General features: G+C 38.2%; 1 protein-coding gene across 6 annotated transcripts in view; it reads right to left on the bottom strand.

Moving 5' to 3' along the window:
• FAM19A5 (family with sequence similarity 19 member A5, C-C motif chemokine like) overlaps nt 1–25191 on the bottom strand; it is a 416638-nt gene that overhangs the window by 61798 nt on the left and 329649 nt on the right. For 2 of the 6 annotated variants that reach the window (XM_021384677.1, XM_021384682.1), the window contains exons 3-4: nt 16934–17061; nt 12592–12711 (exon numbers count right to left, since the gene is read on the bottom strand). In XM_021384677.1, coding sequence (XP_021240352.1) covers nt 12685–12711; nt 16934–17061 — 155 coding nt within the window. In that variant the 3' untranslated portion in view covers nt 12592–12684. Of the gene's footprint in view, nt 1–622; nt 946–12591; nt 12712–14862; nt 15050–16933; nt 17062–25191 lie in introns of those variants that run through there. The other 4 variants (XM_021384681.1, XM_021384680.1, XM_021384678.1 and 1 more) reach the window with 3 other exon arrangements.

Raw genomic sequence — 25191 nt, 5'->3', positions numbered from 1 at the left:
AGAGGTTTTGTGCATGTCTTTTTTTTTGTTTGTTTCTTTACCTTTTAAAAACTTGTGTTATTTCTATGCAAATTCCTGGTATTTCAATAATTTTATTAAGAGCTGACAAATATGCTTAACGCTGTACCTACCAGTAGGAAAAACACTCATGTATAAACTCTCTTGTCAGCAACTTCTGAAACACTTTGGGAGATGCTTCAAAAATTTTTGTTTCATTTTGAAGTTCATTAATTTGACACATTTAAAATATATATGCATTAAAAACTCTGCATTCCTAGCTTTCATTAAAATGACTATATTGCAGAGAATGTGGTTTTGTCAGTTCCCTTTATTTCCTTCAAATTCACTGTTAAAGAGACAACATTTATTAGAGTTAGATTCTGAATTTATTTGTTCAATCAAAAACAAATAAATACTTGGTACAAAATGCACAGTAAGAAGAAGATCTGGCCCAGCTTTCTTTTGATTTTTTAAATGAAAAATAAGATATTATTTATATAGAGTGAAGTGGGAGTGGTATTCTGCATTACCAAGTGTACATATTGACTTCATAATACTCAAATAACAATCCGTCAGAACACTGTGGCAATTTCAGTAACACAGGTAGGCACATTTTCATACTCCCTAGAGCAGAATAGCTGAACAATAGGCTATGAAAGTACTTGTGGCTTGACTTACTTCTGTGACAGAAACACAGCCGTTCAACAAATAACGTACACTGCAATTCGAGTATCTATTAACTAGCTTTATTATATGCACACACAAACTCATTCACGCTGTAATTCCATTGGTTTCAGTAGTTAGTTACATAGGGAATGAGAAGAAAGAGAAGACAACAGTTTGTAAAGGAAAAACAGATGAAATAAATTGTGTTTAATGTAACAGCCTTCAGAGAAAACAGGATGACTTCCATACCTTCAAAATGCAAGTACACCCTTAATCTTCCTGCCAAAAAAACAAATGAAATGGAGGTGAAAAGAATACTATTCTCATTCGGATCAATATTTTTCTTGGTCTGAGAGCACAAGGGCATAATTTGACTTCAAAATAAAGACATAAAATGTGACTAAATTGAGGAAACAAATGCTTGGAATCTGCCTCCCTCAAATGCATTTTGGAGGAGCGTCACTCCTCCATGTGACGCTGAGCACTCATACTACAGCTCTATAGAGATAAGTCTGATACTCTAGACCAAATCATTGAAACATAGAGTATCCTAAGTTGGAAGAAACCCACAGGATCATCAAGTCCAACTCCTGGCTCTACATAGGACCACCAAAAATTCAAACCCTTTTTTTGGGAGCATTGTCCAAACGCTTCTTAAGTCTTGCAGGCTTACTTCATACTGTGACCACTGCCCTGGAAAGCCTGTTCCAGTGTCTTACCACCCTCTCAGTGAAAAATCTTTTCAAAATATCCAATTTGATTGCCTGCAGCATCCTGGGTTCAAATTCACTAATGACTCCAATTTCTTTTTCTTCAGGCAAACAAGAATATGAAGCTTGGCTAAATGTCTTAAAAGCTCAGAAAGGCATAGGCTGTACCTTAGCTATTCATGATGCCAGCAGGGCCATCCATCTTCCACATCTTAGTCTAAAAGTTAGACTATTCATCCAGGGTGTATCTAGGCCTCGTTAGTGCAAAGAGTATTGAAACACCGGGAAATTCAGGGAAATACCACAATCACCTAGCACGTGTCCTGAATGAGACTGTTTTGGACTCCTCTTCCAAAAGCTAAGCTACTTTGCAGCAAAACATGGCATATCATGCAGAACAGACAGGATAGGCTGCCCAAGTCCCATAGTTGACCTACCCTTGTAGGGAAAAAATAGAAGATATGGAAATAACTCCCCGATACATGTATGCTTTTTAGAATTGACATTGATTCGATAACTGAACAGACCAAATGAATTCCATTGTCTTCAGAAGATACCTAATCTAGGTACGTAGCCAGTAGAGACAGAAAATTCAATGTCCTGATGTATATCTAAATAGGCATTTACTTCTCTGGATAGCAAAGCTGGGCATATTTGCTCATGTCCTTGGCTCAGATACACTGTGCCTAACAATGAGTTCAATTCAAAATTCACAATTCTCAGAAAGAAATCTGACCATGTAATTGGAGTCCTACTCCAAGCCCCAGATAGAGCTGAAGCCAAGGCACAAATGGAATTGATGAGGGATGTAAAAAATAACAAGAAAGGATTCAAAAATAACAAGAAGGGATTCTACAGGTACATTGGTAAGAAAAGACAGATCAGGGAGAGTGTACCTCTCTGATAAATGAGAAGGGAGAACTGCTTCAACAGACATGGAAAGGCTTCCTACATCTCTCTCCCTGAAACTCTAGGGAGGGGCTGGGGCAGCAAATCCCTCCTGCTGTAAGCAAAGAGCAAGTTCAAGACCACATGCTGAAATTAAATGTGTACAAGTCTGGATGACATACATCTCAGGGTCCTGAAGGAATTGGCTGATATGTGGTTGCCAAGCAACTCTTCATCATATTTGAAGTCCACAGTGACTGGAAAAAGGGAAACATCACTCCCATTTTTGTGCCTGGGAAGATAACGTAACCGATCTTCCTGGAAGATATGTTAAGGCACATGCAAGATGAGAAGGTGATCCAAGACAGCCAGCACAGCTTCACCAAGGGAAGATCATGCCTGACTAATCTGGTGGCCTTCTATGATGCAGTGACAGCTTCAGTAGACAGAGTGACTGATGTCATCTATCTGGATTTGTGCAAGGCCTTTGATATGGTTCCACATCATGTTCTTATTTCTAAATTGGAAATACATGGATTTGAAAGGTGTACTACTCAGTGAATAAGGAATTGGTTGGATGGTCATAGCCAGAGGGACATGGTCAATGGCTCTATGTCCAGGTGGAAGGCAGTAATCAGCAGAGTCCTCCAGGCACTTCTAGATGAACTAGATGATCTTTGAGGTTCCTTCCAACTAAAGTCATTCTATGACTCTGTGATTCTACGATATGTCAGGTCTTGTGGTCAAAGTGAGAAATTCTCACATTTGGCTTGTAACTTCTTTCCCATGCTAGAGTTGCACTTTAGACTTCTAAATTATTTTTGAGACAGAAGGTGTTCCTTCTTCGCTCAAATCAGCTCTGCACAGTTCTCATATACAGTAATTCCTTCTCTGCTGATCTGAGGTAGTATCATCCCTAGATATCACCTAGGTTACTAAATGCACTTTCAGTTGTATGACTCACTTCACATATACCACAGAAAATTACCTCAAAAGTATGTAAAATGCCATATTTCATTAAAATATACCTGTGGTTAGACATCATAAAGAACACAAATCAACCTCATCCCACTTGTCTACATGTCTTTCAAATGGGTGATAGAACTCATATGAGAGCTATCTAAAGAGAAAAGGATTCAGTAGACTGCCTTTACTACCTTTACTGTTACAAGAACTAAATATCAATCTTTTATATTTATTTTTAACTTTTTTAATATATATTTTCCTGCCACAGAGTGCATAATTCTTTTATTGTTTTAACAATTATAAAAAATGTTCTGTAGGAGAAAATACACACCAAGAGATTCTCAATACTTCATGGAGAAACAGAAAAAAAAACATAGAAAGGAAAAAGACAGGATAACAAAAGCCCTCAAGGATGCCAGCCTATGCAGAGATTTACTGATTCTCACTTTATTTCAACACAAACTGTTGGCCATTTTGTTATTGTTAATGATTTCAAGGCCATAAGAAGGGAGTTCATTCTGCTGTGAGGAAACATCTTCCACATCAATGTGTATTCTGTTTTCTGTAATTTCACATAGATATCCTCAACTTACTGTTCAAAGTCTTGACTCTTCTCATTTTTCACTGCTGCATGTCCAAATTTATTGTAATTGTGGATTTATTCTACTGAAGGCCTAAGTCTAGCTACAAGATGGTTAAGACTGATGTAATACTGAAATAAATCCCACCACCTATCAATACACTTTCAGTCACACAAAAGCAACTGAAATACCACTCTGCAGCACAATTCAATGACAAGTTTCTGTAACCAGTGTGCTGTCTGGCTGAACAAACAAGAAATCTCCTTGAGAAAAATTAAATCTCTTGCATGATCCAGAGCAGTCTGAGAGTATCACAGCTCTTCCCCTCATGTGGTTTATGCATTATCTCACCGTGGCTTTTGTAAAGATGTTAAAATACAATGCTTGAACTGGTAAAGACCAATCAGTTAACATATTTCATATCCTTTCAATACAAGACCCTTTCTAAGTCTTTGTTCAGGCTAGTGTGAACAGTTCAGAGTTTCATTTCTGAGAAAATACTCCACAGCTTAATAGACTGAAGTGTTTGTTGTTTCTTTTTCCTAAATCTTTCTCTATCCATACTTTTGTCTCTGCAGGCCAATTTAGACACTTTCTCTCCATTTTTTTATGATGTTGAATTAGTTACAGATTGTTACTGGCTTCATCTCTGGCTCTCCCTTTAGTCGTCTTTTTGGTCAGCTCAACAAATTTCATGTTTTACATAATTCTACACAGATAAGTCTACAGGTGTTTAGTTATTCTTGTGTGATTTTCCTGTGTTTCCCACATTCCACAGCAGCTATCATCAGTTACATCTTAGCTCAGAGATTTTTATGCTATCTTTCAATCCTTATGAGATCCTTCTTTAAATTCCATTTAAGTTTTAATTTAGTCAGATTTTAGTTTCCAATGAAAGTATCCATATTAAAATAAAAGAGACAAAATAGACAAAATAAGACAGTAAGATTCATAAACACCTGAACATAAGTTTCTGAGATACTCAGAAATGCCTTGGTTTGAGAAGAAAGGACATTGAGCTCCAACAGTATCTGCGAGGAGTGAATCAGCACCTAAATTAAGCCTGGGTACCAGGGAACTCCTCATCTGCTACCAATGGTCAAGTCATACTTTAATTACCAGGACAGCTATGAATGCAGTGCCAAAATATATCCAGGGGAGATGTGTCCCTCTCTCAGGGCTTACACATATTCAGTGAATTAAAAACAGCAGTAGGATCATTAGACAATGTTTTCTCCTCTACCAGAGGTCTTCTTACTAGGTCACAGAGTCAGGTTCCTTTTTCTAAGTTTCTCTCTGGACATGTAAGTCTTGAATTGCTTCCTGACCAAGTTTCCTAAAGAAGGACTGCAAAGAGGCCTCATCTGGAATATGCTCCTGTCCTGCACATATGTGGGATTCACACAGAAGTGTGGCAACCTCTAGATATGCAATGGCAATAACTCTGTGATGAGAGTGTGTCCCGCCTCAACACTCCTATATTTATATGACGCCTTGGCTCTTTGCAAGTTGTTTTCTGCTGTATTATCGCATGTCCAGCTAGGTCTCAGTTGTGTTCCATGAAGAGTCTCCCCATTGCAACATCTTTCTCCTTTTCCAGCTACCAAAATTATTTCTGTAAGGAAATACCCTTAAATCTTATGTGAAATCCATATTTCTTCACTGTACCTAAAGTTGTCCAATGTCTATTAGTAGAATTAAATATTTCTTCAGAAATCATCCTGTCATCACATTGCTCAGAGATGAACAGCATTCCAATTTTGAATTGTGATGCGTGAGTTTATATACCTCAGTGTAAATGGGGAATAGTAGTAGAGAGGCTACCTTTAAAATCCTCACTTCAGAACAGGAAAGCATTCCCTACAGTATAGGACATGGGCTTTCAAGCATCTTTTCCCCTCAAATAGGGTATATCAGTGTATTTCAAATGAGGGATGTATTTCACATGCTTTGTTTGCACCTCAGAGACAACTGTAGAATTCTTTGTTAAATTTGAATGGAGAAGAATAACAACATTAGTGGGAAAAAAAAAACAATCTAGATATCATGCAGCAGCTGTTGATAGCCCAATAGACATTGGAGCTGTGTAAATAAAGGAATGCACCCCAGAGCTTTTGGGCCATGATAAGTGAAACTTTCTGCCTCTGGGTTATTCTGGGTAATCTGCTCTGTATCTGCGTTAATCTGCAGGATCATATTTGGGAGCTGATATCACTGAAAACTCACCGGGTAAAAACTGATTACTGTATGGGCATTCCAGTCATTTCCACAAGCACTTATTGCTTGCCCAAATAAAGAGGTCAGGCATGTACAAGCCAAAATGGGCTGGGAGGATGATACCGATGCAATCTGAATTTAGATTAGTTTGCACTACCATGAATCTGTACTGTAATTTGAAAGACAAAGGTCCTATTTCCCTACGCTTTGCTATTTGATTTTACTGACCATCTTCACTGCCTGGTTTGATTTGGATCAAGCATCAGACAATATCGCTCACTTCCAGTTCTGGTCTCAGGTATGCAATGAGACTATAATGAAAACATGAAAAGCCAAAACCTAGGGCTTTCACATTATCACGACTCTGTGAGCTGCACTGCCTTCCTGTGTGCCCTAGCTTGCTCATATATGCATGAGAACAAAAAGAATAAGTGAGAACAAGGTCTTACAGACAGGAGTTAATTAGATTGAAAAACAGACAAGGCTATCCTTTTAGGTCTGCCCCCAACGTAAAAAACTTATGTGCAGACATATTGCTACTAAGGACTGGAGCTCTGTTCCAGACACTTAATGAAAGTAGTGCACGGGAATATAGAAAAACAGAAATGTCTGTTATGTGCTGCCTTCCACACATTTTCAATAACACTTGAGGGCTTAACATCTTTTATGCTTTTGAAACCATTCTTAATAAAATAAAATTAGACCTTTCACAAATCTCTCACCTCCTGGGCCACCTCGACCTAGATCAATACACTCTTGTTAACTGCTATTATGTGCTGTTCACAGGTCCTCCATCAGTTTCTTGTTGAAACAGCAGTTTTCAGTGTGACGGGACTACCTGAATTAATTTTCAAGTATGATTTTAGGAAATAATGTGTCCAATTATTGAGAGCCCTATGTTATCACATCCATTAAATTTTCTGTATTCACTGTTTGTTTTGTTCAGTCCAAAAATTCTAGCTTGTTTTGTGTGATTTAACAGAAATTTTTGGAAATATTTTTAAAAAGAAATGTTCAAAAATGGATAAGCATTTTAAACAGCTTCATGTTCTAAAACTTGCACGATGAACATTCTCACTATAAGAAATGGGTGTGTAATATTTTTAACATAATTTTAAGTTTTTTATGTTGATGTGACATATCAATTTCCAAGCTTCATAGTATTCCATTACATTCTCATTAAAAACATGATTTAAGCTTTATACTCAAGTTCTGTGCTGAGTGGTTTACAGATTTCTTCCCCACTTCCACTATAAAATCTGTTTTTTTCTTCCACATGGATCATGTATCCTCTTGTCATCTTCAGTTCAACTACACAGCATATAATATCTAGTGAATCACTTCTTACAGTGTGTTGTGCTACTTAAAGTGAATCACGAAACTGCAAAAACAATCTTCTGGATTGTTTCCTCAAATAGTCTCTCTTTGCAATCACTTATTAAATGAAAATTGATTTGCTCATATTCAAGAAATCAGAACATTCAGACAAATGCCAGTTTATCATGAAGCATATCTAAACCATTGTCTCCATATAATTATAAAATTTTTACTGATCATAGAATCATAGAATCATTAAGGTTGAAGAAGACCTCTAAGATCATCTTGTCCAACTGGCCACCTACCACCAATACTGCCCACTAAACCACGTACCTAACCACGATGTATTGCAAAGTTAAGGGATATGAAAATAAGTTCAAGCTAAAGTCTTTTTTTTTTTTTTTTTTTTTTTTTAATCAAGACCCAGGTAGCAATTTAGGCATTTGTTGAAACAGAATTTTTAAAGCTTTGCATGTACTTCAACACTTCAGATGTCCACAATTTTGTGCAGGCATATGCAGGCCTGCAGTTACAGTTCACACTATAGCTACCTCCTGCCCTGCACCATCATGGTGGTGGCTCTTCTTGCTGAGCAGCCCAGCCCAGCCCCTCAGCACCAATCAAATACTGTTGTGCTATTAACTCCACCTGGGCTGAGATCAGAGCACTGGTTGCAGTGCAGTGCCAGCTCAAGTTATGGCAAAAACATTTATGGATTTTTATAGATTGGCTGAACAGTCCTGCGAACAGCGAAAAACTGGAATCTGAGAGCAAGTTTCACAATTGCCAAAAAATAATCAATTTGTTGGTTTATTTGTGACTCCATTTTCAGTCAGCATAAATACATTACATGCAGATTTTCAAATGGAATGCATAGAGTTGCAATCCAGAATTTGATCATGTCTCTATCAGACTTTTATAAGCCCTCTCTTACCAGAGAAATATCCCTCACTTCACAGTCACATCTTATTCGTGTTATCACTTTTGGCAGTATGTATGTATGTGAACAACTGCTTTCAAGGATGAAGAACAGGAAGAGTAAAATTTCATCAAAAATCTCTGACGAACACCTGGAGAGCTCACTACACATTACAGTCACCACCATCAAACCAGACTGATTCATTAGTTTAACAAAGTCAAATATCGCACTAGTTTTATGGTTTTGTTGCTTTTTTACATGCTTCAATTAAAAAAAAATAAAATAAGTTTTATCAATTACATACATTAACCATATTGTATCTTTTATGAGGGCTGCTCTGAAAATAATGCCTTCTATTTTATGATGTTGGCCCACAGCGTCAGAGGCAGATGTTGGTGGTAAGGCCATAGGAGTGTTGCGAACAACTAGATCACGCTGCCCAACCTGTCTTTGAACACTTCCAGGGATGGGGTATTCACAGCTTCTCTAGACAATCTGTCCCAGTATTTCACCATACTCTTGAGTAAAAAATTTCCTCCTAACATCTAAGTAATTCTCCCCTCTTTTAGTCTCAAGCCATTCCCTCTTGTCCTACCACTAGTAGGACGTGTAAAAAGTCAGTCCTCTTCCTGTTTATAGCCTCCCGTCAAGTATTTGGCTGCAGTGAGGTCTCCCCAGAGCCTTCTCTTCTCTAGATTGAATGAGCCCACCTGTCTCCACTTTTCTTCATAACAGTGGTGCTGCAGTCCTTTGATCATATTCATGGCCCTCCTCTCAGCCCGCCTCACTAGCTGCACATCTTTCTTGTGTTGGGTGCCGCGGACCTGGATGCAGTACTCCAGACGGGGCCTCACATGGGCAAAGTAGGGGGTGACAAACACCTCCCTTACCCTGCTGGCCACCCCTCTCCTGATGCAGCCCAGGATACAGTTGGCTTTCCAGGCTGCAAGCACACACTGCTGGCTCACATCCAGCTTTTCATCCATCAGAACCTGTAAGTCCTTCTCAGCAGGGTTACTTTCAATGAGTTTTCTCCCAGTCTGTATACATATCTGGGATTGCCCTGACCCAAGTGCAGCACCTTGCACTTGACCTTGTTGAACTACATTAGACTCTTGTGTGTCCACTTTTCATGCCTGTCCATGTCCCTCTGGATGGCATCCTTTCTGTCATATCATCTGTACCACTCATCTTAGTATCATCAACAAACTTGCTGAGGGTACGCTTGATCCCACTGTCCATGTTGTTGATAACATGCTGAAGAAACATGCACTGGTCCCAAGGGACCCCTGTGGGACACAGCTTTTCACTGGTCTCCATCTGGACATAGAGCCATTGACCACAACTCTCTGGCTGTGACCATTCAACCAACTCTTTTTCCACCAAACAGTCCACCCTTCAGATCCATATCGCTCTAATTTAGAAATAAAGATATGGTGTAGGACCATGTCAATGGACTTGCACAAGTTCAGGTAGACATCAACTGGTTTTCCATTATCCACCAAAGTTATCACTCCATTGTAGAAGGCTACTACATTTGTCAGGCATAATCTGCCCTTGGTGAAACCACTCTGGCTGTCTTGGATCATGTCCTCTTCTCACATGTGCCTTCACATAGCTTCTGAGGAGGATCTTTTCCATGATTTTCCTAGGCACAGACATGAAGCTCACCAGTCTGTAGTTCTCTGGGTATTCCTTTCTCCTTCTCTTAAAAATAGAAGCAATATTTCCCTTTTTCCAGTCACAAAGGACTTTGCCTGACAGTCATGATTTCTCAGATATGATGGAGAGTGGCTTGGCAATCAATTCACCCCGTTCCTTCAAGACCATGGGATGCATATCATCCGATCCCATAGACTTGCACACATTCAGTCTTATCAGGCAGTCTCAGACTTGCTCTGCTGTTACAGTGGGAGGGATTTTTGCTCCCTCAACTCTTGCCTAAAGGTTTAAGAAGCCTGACTATCAGTGAAGACGAAGGCAAAGAACTCACTGAGTACCTCAGCATTCTCCATGACTTTTGAAGCCAGTTCTCCCTTCTCATTTATCAGAGGGAGTACACTCTCTTTGGTCTTTTTCTGACCAACGTACTTGTAGAATGCTTTCTTGTTATTTTTCACATCTGTTGCCAAGTTCAGTTTCATCTGTGCCTTGGCTTTCCTGATCCCATCTCTACATGTCCAGATGGCATCCTCATATTCTTCCCAGGCCACACATCCTGGTTAGTTGCATCCTGCAGTGGAACTGCCAGGTCATAGTCTGAACCAGTATGTGAGCACCTGAGTGCCCAGAGCGGGCGGGGGGAGCCTAGATTCATCCTTACTTCCTCCCCCCGGTGCTCCCAGCTGTGCTTCCAGGTGTGTGTATGAACTCAGAGTCTGCGCATGGGTTCCCCCCCTCTCCTACCTTCTTCTGGTGTGCCAGAGTTTGAACCGGAGAGGGCTGTGCTCCTCAGCTCACCTTTTTTTCCCCACACTGTTGCTGGGAGGGGTGAGTTAATCCCTCTTTCTTTCATATCTTGTTCTATAGTGCCTGGATCTCAAATAAAGGCTCTGTCATCACCTTTGTTTGCTTTACACTCCCCATCTAATGTCAGCATGTCCAGTCTCCCAAAAGTGTGCCCCAGGTCACAATACACAAAACTCTGAGCATGACACCAGCCATGCAGCCATTCATTTAACTTATCTGTTCTTTCCCTTCTGCCTGGATCCCAGTTTTCAACTAGCAGGATCAAGGAGAACTCTACCTGTGCTTCTGATCCCTTCAACATCTTCCCAAGGGACATAAAATCTTTTTAAATATTTTGTAGTTTCTTACTTGCAGCCTCTCTTGACCCAGCTTGAAAGAGAAAGAACAGACAGTAGTCCTATCATAGCTATTAGCCTCTTCCTGATGTCATGAATGAATACACTGAGCAGGTGGCAAACCTCTCTGGAGAGATTATCCAGGCAGCAAACTGTCTGCCTCTCAGTGCCCCTTAGTGACTAAGACACGGTCTTATTTTGGCAGCTCTTGTTCTGACTTGTGCCTGTGTTTGGGCAGTCTTAATGTGGTTGTCCCTTTTCAGGTCTAAATCATTATCCACAACTTTTTCTCTTTTTATGCCCAGAGCTTCGTGTCTGTTCCTTACGGGCATTTCAGGGTCAAGGAGGAGGCTCCTCTTTCTGCTCTGAGCAGAGAGGAGCACACAGTCTCCTCACCTTCTGTGTTTTTGTCATCTATCTCCTCAGGGTTGGAAACTTGTTTGTCTTCTTCTTGCGGGGACTTCAGACAGGATTTTTGGTCTGCTTGTGTCACTGCACAATATCATGCATCAATCTCTCTCTCTCTGATTGCTGGATACTTCTCTGCCTAGTGATTTCCTATCGTAGTATGGCCACCTGCTCAAAAAGCTCATCGAGCTGGATACACAAGCACACATGACACCCCCTCTTCCCTCAGACCCTCAGGGGACTTCCAGATTCTGATCAAACAAGATCTCTTCCAACTCAAATGATTTTGATTCTATGACTTCTCCACAACTGAAGAAAGACCACAGAGAGGACATTGCTACTCACTATGGTGTGCATATGGACTTTGAAGCCAGGATGTATGTACTCCTGGTGTCATCAGTTAAATTTAGCCCAAGAGTCTGATTCCCCAACATTCTTGGACTTAAATGATAGAAAATTCAGGATCATTACTTCCCTCTTGTTTCTAAAAACTTTCATTGGACTTGGATGAAGGGATTTTCAGTTTCCTGAAAAATGTCCTCTCTAATTCTGGTCTGTATGTAGTGTTCCTGTTTACAATTAGAACAGTGTGAGAAATTGGTAGATGACCTCCTGACAAGAGGGTCTAACACATCTGTTTCATAAGTTGACCATCAAAAGGAAAGAGGGAAACCTAATTTGGCATGGCATGCATCCTTGCATCATACCACTGCTCTAATTTCAGTGCTTTCTGAAAGCTTATTTTGGTGTGTATTGTGTTCTGGAATGACACAGAGCTACAACTGGTGAGATGCCAACAAACTTCCAAAAACAGCTTAACCAAATACAATCAGCTGAGCTGTGGAGATGTGAAATGCACATTTAGAAACACTCAGAGCTGGAATGTCAGAGAAGCTAAGTACAGTAAAGCCAGAGTTACGTGAATATCTAACATAAACATGAATATCACCAGTAAGGACATAAATAACAGTACTTTCATTTTTAAGTAACTCTGAATTTCTAAAGCTCTTAAAATATTAATTCAGATCTCCAAATTCACTAAGATAGGTAGCTAAGGATTGTTAATCTTATTTTTACTGCTGGGTAAACTGAGGCAGAGAGGTTCAGTGACTTACCCAAGGCCACAGAGGAAGTCACTGTCAGAGCCGGGATTAGAGCTCAGGAGTTTCTGGCTCCCAGTCCCAAGCTCAGACCACTAGACCATGGCCTCAGGACATTTCCAGCTGGTCTTCAGTCTAAAAAAAAGTAAATTCTCAAGTATGTTACAAGTATGTAACATATATATATATTTATTTACTTTGAATGTAATGGAATGAATGAGAACACATTGCTCATAAGTCAATGATGAAAAGAAAACCAGTATATTACCATTATCATACATCTGTGTATGATAAGGCTCTACAAAAAAAAATCTTGATTTAAGTTGCAGCCAATAAAAACTGCTGTTGTATTTTCAGAGTAAAGAACAAATTGCCTTTCCAACCCAGCCAGCGTGTCATTTATATTAATGGTGAGGAATGCTAAGTTGCTATGTGTGTAAGTAAACTCTATTAAGAAAGTCACGTCCCTTGGTGAAACTAGATCCTTAGTAAATTTTACTAGCTAAGCACTGAGCTCCATGTCAGAGTAATTACACCTTTTATCCACTGTGAGCTCTCTCTTAGCTTCTTCATACTCTTTAATTTCCCACTTCAACTAATTTAGCAGTACAATCGCGAAGGTTTCAAAAGGTTAGCTACTGAGGAACTGGCGCATGAATGTTCTGTTAAGCTCCATGCATTGAAATCACATCATGTAGAAGAAGGAATTAATTAAGTAACAATTAGGTAGTGATGGATCATTGACAACATATATACACTTTGCTGCTAAAATTAATCTCCCCTGTAAAGCTGATACATTGTGTATCTTCTCATTTATACACTGGCAAGATTTTTTTAATTTTTATTTTTAACTTGACCTATAAAATGGATAAGCTTCTCAACAACATGTGAAGAAATATAATAATTATCACATCTTTTATGGTACTATTGATTCTACATACTATTCTAAAATATAATATACCTTTATTTAAAAAAAAAAAAAAGCAAGAATTGAAATAGTAGTGAGAATAGCAAAAGGGGAAGAACTTTTTAAGGTAGAAGATATTAAAGTGACTGTAAGGACATTTTTTACATGAAAGTACTTAGTATGTTGAAAGTGCTAACAGTTCTGTAGCATTCTCTTGCCACCTTATTTTACAAGTTGCCATATTGTTTCCTTGTATCAGCTGCTTAATATACAGATTGGCATTTAGCCCAGACAATCCTCCATTCTAAAAGCCTCTTAGCAGATGAAAAATTCTTGGTTCATTCACACCTTGTATATAGGATGACAGGGCAAAAGTGACATCCAGATCCATTTAGAATATACTTTGAGTTTGATTCTCCTTTGCCTTGCACCTTGTGTAGTCATTTATAGCTGTGCAAAGTGAGCACAAAATGGATATAAAACACTCCTACCCATGTGAGGAGAGAATTCTGATTTCTTTGCATTATTTCCAGAGGTAATTACAAAGAGTGCCATGCAGTGAAAAAAATCTGGCTCCTCATAGAAAGTCTACAGAATTTTGACACAAATTTAAAGTAGCAGTTTAAATAAATTGCATTTATACTTTGGAGAAAAGTGTATTTTCTTATGCTATTTGTGTGGTAAATAGGAAAGTAGGAAAAAACATTAAATGTTAAACATATCCAAAGAAAACGAAAACTATTTCATCCTTGCTTTGGTAAAAACCATATTTAACTAGAAGTCCTAGATTATATTCTCACATACAGAAATCATGCCCTAGACAGAATCTCCACAAGTTCTATCTTTTCATGTGCTTCTTCTAAACCAACTATTCAAAAGTTACACTTACACACAACTATCTGTAATCAGTGCAACAGCTGGTATTATCACAACAGCTGGTCTCAGTCCATCAGAGTTCAATACTGTCCTGGCATCAGTACAGGTAGCAAATGACTGTCTTCAGCATTTACCAGAGATATCTCTGCTATATGATCTATCACCGCCATGACAAAGTAAGACCTAGTGCCAAACCTCTTCATGATACCAATTAATATATTTAGAAAAGGCCTGCAAATATTAGATTAACAAATGTGAGTTAACAAAACTGTAAGTTAGGATATAAGTAAGGATATAATGTAGCTACCACTGAAGGTGTGGTTAAAAATTGTTTCTACTTAACAATAAAAAATAATGTATAATAATTAATTTAACATGTTTGGACATGAATTTCCCCATTCTTCCTGGTGACCATCTTCCTGTCCCTTTGCTGATTGATGATCCTTCCCATTATAATCAGATGCCACTATGGGACTGGTAACTCAGATGCGTATTCTGAGCAGAAATAGAAGTTACTCGACTGCTTCAGTAGCTTTTGACGTAAGAATACTGCTAGAAAAAACGTCTCATGATTGTTCTGCTAGAAAATTTCTTTTAATCACAGTCAGGCACTTCAAAGAGTTATCCTAAGACACAGTTTCCATCCCTGATACCATTGTCCAGAGCTTTCCATAACCTTCAATGAAGCGTCTAGAGAACAAATGAACATTTGTTAAAATGTCATTTCATTACTACTGCATTATGGCTCACAGTTTCTTGGTTTTGCTGCTGGTTGGTTTTACTTTCCTTCCCATTCTGGATTCAGAGCCTCTTTAAACATTCTGAGTGCTAGTCTGGCTTGACTGAAAAATACTGTGTGTTTGTTGTGTGTCTGCATGTGTGATACCAACTGTTGAAGGCTGCTCAATGTTAGATGAGGGCTTATGCTCAGAGCTGTTCTACAGTTGGCTCTCCGGAAAAATCTTTCCTCACCAATGACAATAATGTCTCTGTGTGGGGGAGAGTCTGCTTCATAATAATGTAATAGCCACGGCCATAATTTAACTGAGATGGGGCATGATTATAATTTCATTTATGTTAATCAAAATCATGAGTCATTCAATTCATGTCAATAGCATTTAAGAGCTATACAGACAAGTAAGAGCTCAGAATCAAGCTTGTGGTGTTAAATCTGAAAGGTTCTCTGAATCACTTTATTAAAGATAGATACCGATGGAGAGATCTTCAGCTTACTTTGCGTTATTCAGCCATTCCATTAGCATAAAACATCAAATAAAGAACTATAATGACAGCTGATAATGTGTCATGGTACACAGGTTTTCTGTTTACCTCAAGTACAGAAAACACCCCTGCATTAACAAGATTTAAGATAATACTTTTGGTCTGACAAGCTATATCAGGAGTTCTTGCCATTAGAAGCTCATATTAATGTTTAAAACTTTTTTTTTTTTTTTTTTTTGGGTCATGCTTATGTAACTTGAATTGAAAATATCTATAGGCAAACAATATCTAAGTAAGACCTCGGAAACTGAGTTAATTTTGCAGCCCTGTCCATAACGAAAATTATGTCTAGCAAATATAAGAGCATCGAAACAGTAATCACAATTCATAGAGTTTCTTTTGCATATATCTTATAAAGTCCCATCAAATCTTCATTCCTTTTATAAAAGAGAAAATTGTTAATTTTCCAAAATACAGATATTCTAAAGCTATAAGAGGCTTTCTACTGCTGTCTGTCTCCTCTTCAGACAGAGAAATTGTGCAGGGGTTGATAGGCATTAATTTAGTCCTCACTAATAAGTACTTGTAACACAAAATATTCTTGAAATTGTTCTAATTTAAATTACACTCAAGCTCCCTGTAAATCTAAAAAATGTTTGTAGGGGAAAAATCATTTCACGAGTTCTAGCTAGCTATCAGAATGTTTCTCTAATATACTTATCACAATTTTTTCCATTTCTGAAGTCAGAGAATTATTGGCATTTGAGAACATTTTATAGAAATATTTGCTATATTACAGACTCTAGAAACTATTACTGCCATATACACTATCAGCTTCACTGCAAGCATGTGCCCCAAGACACCAAATCAGAGATCTGAAGATTCTATCAACAAACTAGGACCAAAATGAAGCTAAAATGTTTTTTTTTTTTAATAGGTTTTCTATGCTGCTCAGTTACTGCCTCAATGAAAACTAAAGATCTGTCTGTGCTTTCTTTCTGCTCTGCTAGAACATGTGCTCAGTTTTATACCCTACACTTCCTCAGTGTAAGAAAATTTTCATACAGTGAAGAAATAAGAAACCATTTTCAGCCTGAATACATGTGTTAGTTAAACATATCCCTTATAAGAAAACCTTGACAAATTTTCCGTTCTTAGGGGCACTTTACACTTTTTCCTGTCTTTGTGATAGCACTTCTATGCATTTCAATACGAACATTTGGACACATAGCTTAATTATAAGGCAACAGAATTTACATATCTGTGCTGAAAAGCAGTTAGAAATCTCACTCTTTGTTTTTCAATAAAACACAGTGAAAAAGAAACTGAATATAGAAAAGAGAAGTGATTTACCGTGGTTGTCTTTATCCGACCTCCTGGTTGTGTACAGGTCCAGCCTGATTTATTGATTAGCAAATCACAGCCTTCTCCTTCTAAACATGGCAGCATTTCACACCACTGTTTTGTTTTGATAATTCGTGCTGAACAGAAAAACAAAAAAAACAATAAAAAAGGTTGGCAGGAGAGTTCACATTTCACTTGTTTCTAAGCATTTTCTCATTAGAGTTGTATATTTTCATCATCTGATTATGCACCCATAGGTTATGATATAAACAGCCTTAGGCAATTTACAGAATTATTTAGAACATCTGCTGTGCCAGCAAATTTCATAATAAAAATAGAGCTTAAATAACAACAATAAATAAAAAGATAGCTCTGTCATACAGAAAAAGAACATAAAGGTTAGGTAACTTTAAATTCCATGCTATTTACAGTCAATGAAACATTGTGGATGCTAACAACTGGAGCCTTATTATTTTAACTAATCATTACAATAGCCTAAAAATGACCTATGACTGAGATCCATTGTGTTAGGCTGTAAATAATCTTATCCTGAATAGCTTACAGAGTAAATAGACATGAGAGTCAGTGGAGAGAGAAAAGCTGTAACAGGTAAAGAGGTCAACAATTACAGCAATTGGGAAAACACTGTGATACTTGCAGTGGTAGGCATAGTCAGGGACAGGAACTAGAAACATGAGCAGGGCATCATGGACAGGAACTAAAAACACAAGCAGGACGTCATGGATAGCTGAGGTTGCTTTGTTGGCTCAGCCCAGAGCAGGGGAACTGAGAGGAGGCCTCATGGTGGGTGCAGCTCCTCACAGGGAGCAGAGGGGCAGCACTGAGTTCTGCTCTCTGTGACAGCGGCAGAACCCAGAGGAATAGCACGGAGTTGTGACAGGGTTGGGTTAGGTTGGGAACTATGAACAAGTTCTTCACCAGAGGGCAGTGGGCATGGAACTGGCTCCCCAGGGAAGTCAGTGGTCATTGCGCTAAGCCTGCTGTAGTTCAAAGAGCGTTTAGACAACACTCTCAGATGTAGGGTTTGAATTTTGGGTGGTCCTGTGTGGACTCAATGACCCTTGTGGGTCTCTTCCAACTTGAGATACCCTCTGATTCTACGACTAGTGCTGAAGGAAGAAAACTTTAGGAAATCATGGGGAAGGAGACAATAGACCTGGAACAAAAACCCTATTGCTCAATTACTACAGGGGAAAGGAGATCTAGTCAGAAAGGTGAAGGTCCCTAACTACCTGAAAGGTGTTGTGTTTGGTGCTTTGTGGCTTCTCTTAATGCTTACTCTCTCTAACAAGCTGGTTCCTCATGACTTCCTCAAGGTTGTGTAACAGAGTATTAAAGGAGACGTAGACTAGCTATATAGAGAAATTTTTCTGCAAGCTAGTGAGAAAAAAGGTGGGTTAATTCTTGTAAGCGTATTTCTGGGTTATAATAGTACTTATTTTGAGTTCACCTCTTTAGTAGTTGGGTTCATTCTGGTGGAATACTAAGCAATATGACTAAGATCAGATATTTCATCGTTCTTTCATTCTCCATGTTGGGAAAATTGTAGAGTGGAGAGTTAAAATTATAGAATGGCTTGGGTTGGAAGGGTCCTTAATGATCATCTAGTTCCAACCCCCCTTCCATGGACGGGGTTGCCACCCACTAGACCCACTAGATTAGATTGCCCAGGGCCCCATCCAACCTGGCCATGAATGCCTCCAGGGATGGGGCATCCACAGCTTCTCTAGCAAGACTCTTCCAGTTCCTCACCATCCTTTGAGTAAAAATTTCCTCCTAATATCTCATCTATATCTCCTCTCTTTTAATTTAAAATCATTCCCTCTTGCCCTATCAAAATCTGACTGTATACAAAGTCATTTTCCCTTCTGTTTATAAGCTCTCTTTAAGTACTGGAAAGCTACAGTGGGGTCTCCCTGGAGCTTTCTCTTCTCCAAGAAGAACAAGCCCAACTCCCTCAACGTTCCTTCAAAAGAATGGTGCTACAGCCCTTTGATCATCTTCAAGGCCCTTCTCTGACCCACAGCTCCATATCTTTTGTGTTGGGGGCCCAGGTTAGTTTGGGATGTTTTTTTTATAATACATGTACAGGCACAGACTTTCTTGCATGGTGTCACATGTTTATGCTAAATGATGAACAATCTGTTTTTACTCAGACTGTAAAGCTTGTAGTCCACAGAAAATGACCTTCAGTTCTTTGAGAGATCACCTTGACAATATTGGGCTAGGCTATGAGAAAGCTTTGCCACCTCAACATGTATGTACATGTGTTTTAGGATTCAATGTGAAAACAAATTCTACATACAAAGACAGAGATCATGTTCTCCTCTGTGTTCATGTGTAACACTATTATCTGAGTCATCCAATGGATCATGAGATCAACAGATGAGAGCTACAAGGGAAAGAAATGTACATGAAGCTTATGGTGCTTCAAATTAATTTTGGGTTCAAGGAGATTAAAAGCAGGCATTTACACCTGGTGGCAGCTCTTTACACTCACCTGAATAGTCTCCTCACACCCTTGATTTCCTGTCTGGAGCTACTTAAGAACACAATTCCCAATGTCACTAAACAATGGTAAGAAATACAACTGTAATTTAAAGTCTTTTTCAATAAAATTCTTTCCAGTATTTTGACATGAAACAACTTGTGTCCTCAGTCCCAGTACAATTGTTGGTAAGCTCCAGCAATATAACAAACATTTCTTTCAGTGGAAGCTCAATCTGAAATTCACAACAAGATTTTCATTACTGAAAAAACACTACAGCTCCCTAACATCTACATAGGAATGTTCTCTGTTCACTAGGGGATATATATCACTAGAGGAATGATTCTCCAAAAATTTCATAACTACAGTTTTTTTTTTTTTGAAGTAGATCAACTAAGTTTTTATGACAGAAAATGAAATACGAATTGTACTTGGGGTGCACAGGTACTGCTCTACTGAGAACTGGACTGTACCAGTTTTCAAGGCTAACATCTTTTATGTAAATCATAATAGCCTCATCCTGAGCGAAGGCATGCATTCAGTTGCAGACTTCACAGAAAAACTTTAGTAAACCGTTAACACCAAACCTCACCCATTTGCATTTATATGTTTTGCAAATCACATATTGAAATGGCTATTTCTATCAATGTCTCAAAAATATGAAGGCTCAGTGAAAGACTGAACAGTCAGTTAAACTCAAAAATACATATTAGATTGCCAGTATTATCTCAGGTATGAGGTTTTCTTGGAAACATAATTTGAAGTAACCTTCAAAAATATATTTCCCCTATGGATTACACTTAGTGTTTGCTTGTTTGCTATCTCAGAATGCAGCTATCTGTAATACCACAAATATACGAGCCCTTGCTCTGGGTATTGGCTATATCCACACAAATTTAGAAATCTTGTAAAATTCTCTTGGTGTGTTCTATCTTAAGCATATTGGCTAGCTCATGCATCTAAAAGCTTTTTTCTTTCTTTTTTTTTTTCTTTTTTTTTTTTTTTTCCCAGGAAAAATTACTCAGCTCATGTGTTAAAGCACATCTTGTTTGCTCTATGAAGTTTGCTCCATAGGGTCTCTCCCCCCCCAGCCCTGGAAATCTAACACTTTTCAAGCTGATAACTTTTTTTTTCCCCTCCTAAAATCTCTTTGTAGTTTCCCCTGTACAGTTTAACTTAGTTAATGTCTGCCCTCTTCCTTAACATAATAATTTTGGAGAGACAATTTTGTATAAAAAACACACTCATATTCCCACCTTAACGTGCTTTCTTTTTTGGGCCATCTGCCAGAAGTAGGCAGGTGGACACCCTCAAACTTGTGTGTAAGTTGAAGTTTATACAGACGTATTGTTCTCTTAAGCACATATAGCTACAACAGAGGCCATATTCTTATCTGTGGGGTTATGTCTATTTCTGCATTTTTCCTTTTCAGTTTGCCCATTACAGCTGAGTATCGCAGTGAAGCTAAATGATATAAGTAGCAAAGTGTACAAATGTTTTATCAGCACAGTATCAAGAACTTCTAATAATTCTGGTAATTTAAAATGAGTTATACCCATCAAAGCAAAGGAATACAATGTATTTCCTCAGGCAGTATAGTTGCAATTTTACTTCCTATATTCCCCAGGGGTGAAATTCAGACCTCTGCAGATAGACAACAAAAAGCCTATCAGACTCCTCAAATCCCCTCCGAGCTCCATTATAAAGAATTACGTGGTACTTAAGTGGTACGTAGACCTTGTACAGACCTTCCTCAAACAACTGAGTTTCACCTCAAGAACCTGATCTGGCGTGACTGTGCATCCCCCTAAGAAAGGCTGTGCCCCTTCACTTCAGCTGAAGTTAATAGGAACTGACGATGCTCCACACACAGAGGAATTGCTTTCCTGGGTAATGCCATTTGAGCAAGAGAACAAACAGGGACAATCCAACAGCTTCTCATACAAACAGGTCTGAGGTGTACCAGCCAGGCAGGGGTGATACCAACACGATGCCAAGCTACCCACTGAAATGCTCTTAAGTATTCTGTTTAATAAAGCACTTCACAATGGATTTGTTAAAAAAAGAAAAAAGTTTATCCATGATCACATTTAAAAATATTTAACTGTGAAGTGATTCAGAGCACTATTTATTTCTGCTAAATATCACAATTAGAAATTTGTGTCTAAGCTTCTCACCTGGTTTAAATTATATGCACCCTTTTCTGTAGAGAAACAGCTTTATTTTCTGTACTTTCAAACATTAATTCTACATTCAGATAGTTATCAGTTGCTGCATCTCTAGTCAATCTCTCAACTAAAATTCATGACGTTTTGCGATAGCAAAAAGTGAGATAAATCTTGCTCAGCAGCAGTAAATGCAAAAACTTACAGCCATGTAATGTATGTTAGATCAACACAGTCAGGCAGATTGCAACTTTTTTTTTCCCCAAGTGTTGTAGGAATGAACTTAAAAGTAAAATAAAAAAAAGTACATCATTTTTTTCACTGAATAAGAATTTTGCTTAAAACAGCACTTGCATACTGAGAATATTATTTTAGAATACATCATACTTCTAGGCATGAAAAGTGGTGTGTGAAATGAATGTTTAGAAATCATAAGGAAAATCACTGCAGAAAAATCTAAAGAAAGTCAGTCACTTCCAGGTGTCTGCAGTAACAAGTGGAAAATTCTTTGTAGTAGAGAGCAAGGAAGATTTCTCCTAAGCCCAAATGGAACACAGAGTTTTTAAACATAGTTCTTATCTGATGGCTTAGATCATTTGTACTTCTTACAGAACAATATCCTCCTGCATATTATTTTTTTCAGTGGTAACTTGTAGCACTTAGTGCAGGATGTAAAGTACGCACTGATGAAAATATTTACTTTTTGATTTTCATACCTTACTTCACTGTTGTTATTCTGAAAATCTGAAAGCTCATTGGCACAGCTGATCCCCAAAGTTCAAGAATGCCTGTAGCTTTGCCAGTTTAGGTGCAGTTACAGAAACAAATTTATCCTAGTGCCCCTTTTAACTGCACAAGATCTACATCTTCCCTTATTGATCACCTCCAGCTGATCCCAAATAGTATCATCATCCCACCCTTCTCCCTACCTCTCTATTCTCCTTAGCTCATGTTTTTCCAATTCCTTCTTACATTTTATTCAGCAATAAACTCTTTCCTTGACTGTTTTAACATTAGCTCCAACCGTCTCTCTCCTCTGCCTGATTTGGTACATATACACTCTCTACCTACCAAAAAAACTTTGCAGTTTCTTAAGTTTTGCTAGTTTTACCTAAATCTAGTAGCTAATTTTAACTATCCCTAATTAGTACAGAGGTTAATTAACTTGCCCAAGGTAACACAAGAAATTTGTTGTGGAGTTGGAAGCAACATTTCTGAATTCTTAGAGGTCACTTGTGCAGAGACCTTTATCTGTCTCATTTGCCTTCAGAAAAAAAAGAGCATGCTTTATTACAGACATATGAGAAATTAACAAAAATAATTTTATGCACAGCAATAGGCATTTAAAAACACATATCAGTGAAACTGCAGAATCAGGAAAGAGGCCAAGAGAAAGAAACTGAATCAGAGTTCTTTACCAAGAACTGCAATAATGTACTGTCTTTAGTGCAGCAATTTGACTGTAATAGTGTATAAGTCCCAAACATTAATCCATTTTACTATACAACAAGGAAACATCACAAACCTTAGATACCTTTTACAGCAGTCATTCTGCTCCACTTAAAACACTGAAAGCAGTGTTAATTCACAGAGTTAGCTCATCTCAATTATTTATTAGGACATCTAGACCAAAGACTACTTAGTTCTAAGAACAGCAATATAGCAATGTCTAGACACTCATTTTGTCATTTTGCTCTTGCTGTCAAGATTGGGAAGAAGGTTGAGAAATATATGGAAAAAAAAGTGATCTCCTGCAGACTACTGAAAGGCTGCAAATTGATACCAGGTTACTGGATGAAGAGTAAAAGACTGAATGACAAGGAAGAAAAGTCTTGCAACTCACCCCAAATACAGCTTCAGTTAGGGAGAAGTTTTATTGTGTCCCCACTGCTGAGAAGAAGCCTTCACTATTGACTTATTCCATGCAAAGGGATGAAAGTTTTGGTTTACCAGAAACAGTGTAGATTATACCATGCACAATGTATTTTGGGGAGGAGCAGTATAAAATACAGTCATCCATATCAATTATGCAGTCATCCATATCATTCTGAACTACTGCTCCCTAAGGGACACTCCTGCAATCTATATGGATGGTCCCTAGGAATTCAGTTGTGACATAAGAGGTTGCTGGATGAAGCTGTGTAAACACTCAGCTACCTCAGTATGCCACAGCAAGACAGGTTTAACTCCCAAACTAGCATATTTAGCACACAGTTAGCAACGCATCCAGGCATCCTATTAATTTTAAGAAGGTACATGAAGTTTTGCTGAATCTTCACAAGACTATAAAATTAATACCTACTGACAGCTGAAGAAGAAGAAAGTTCAAAGATATCTCACAAATCAGAAAGACTATTTATACATAAGAAATCTCCAGAACACATGACAAAGGGTAAAAACAACAAAACAAACCATTAAAAAAAAAAGCAACAAAAAAAACCCCACCAGCCCATAATTAAAAAAAAAAATCAACGCAGAATGCGCATTCTGGGAGCAATGTAATGAAATTCAACAGCTCTTATCTTCTTTCCTGTTTGTGTTTCCCAATAGCAGGATTTCCTCTTTATGCTGCTCCAAATAATACATAAATACATCAATTATGAAAATAAATATATGAGAGTAAATACAAGGGACCTTTAGCACTGAATAAACAATCCCTCCCTTTTCAGTTATTCTTTGGAGGCACTAATCTAGTGATCTAGTGATAGTAGTTATCTTAGATTTGTCTGCATCAAGTTGTTCAAATACCTATATGAATGAAGCACTACCCTAAAATGGAAAATGCCCTACAAATCAGTTTCACAGTCAATTTATGTCTATTTCCATTTTAAGATGCAAGGACTAAATTTCTTCTATTTATAATTGCGCTCATTTGAGACTGCAGTGTATCTCTGCATTCATTCTCAACCCCTTGGCCTTTCTCTGGCAATTACTACAATTGCTCACACAGAAAAGCAGTTCAGCAAATATAGCACGTATATTTCAACAGCTTATAAAACAATCTAACAGTTAGAAGAAAAAAAAACACAACTGTATAGTTTGCCAAGTCTCACAGGGTCACAGCAAGCATCATGAAAATCATTATAAATAATGAATGCAGATAGAATCTACACGTTAGAATTTTCTGTAGACATATTACATGTGTGAGTAGCCTCTTCTAAGCTAGTGGTTTCTACGCATCACAAGGCCAATGCTTTCAATAGGCAACCTGGTCCACAACATAGACCAGGATTTCAGCACGTCTGAATACCCAAAGAAGTACATATTAACTGCTTTTCAACCTGTGAATGATCCAGCACTTCATTGTCTGTGGGTAGTTAGCATTTGTCATCTAATAAGATATGCTAATTGAACGCCTACTCTTGGAGAAAGCCTTTGTCAGGACTCAGTGTCTTCTGTTGCTACCCCCTACTGTTCTGCTCTGCTGTATTCAATTAGTGTGCTGGAAGCAACTAAAAATCTGTGCTGTGTTATGCCAGCAAAGAATCCGCCAGAGATCAGGTTTTCACCACATTTCACTTGGCTGCCAGCACACCAAGAGCAGCAGATTTAACTGGAGAGGGACAACAATTTCAGACCTAAAGAAAGGGATT

Source organism: Numida meleagris, chromosome 1 (assembly GCF_002078875.1).
Source record: "Numida meleagris isolate 19003 breed g44 Domestic line chromosome 1, NumMel1.0, whole genome shotgun sequence".
NCBI lineage: Eukaryota > Metazoa > Chordata > Aves > Galliformes > Numididae > Numida > Numida meleagris.
The sequence above is the reverse complement of the archived record's forward strand: the minus strand, read 5'-3'. Positions and strand labels throughout refer to the sequence as shown.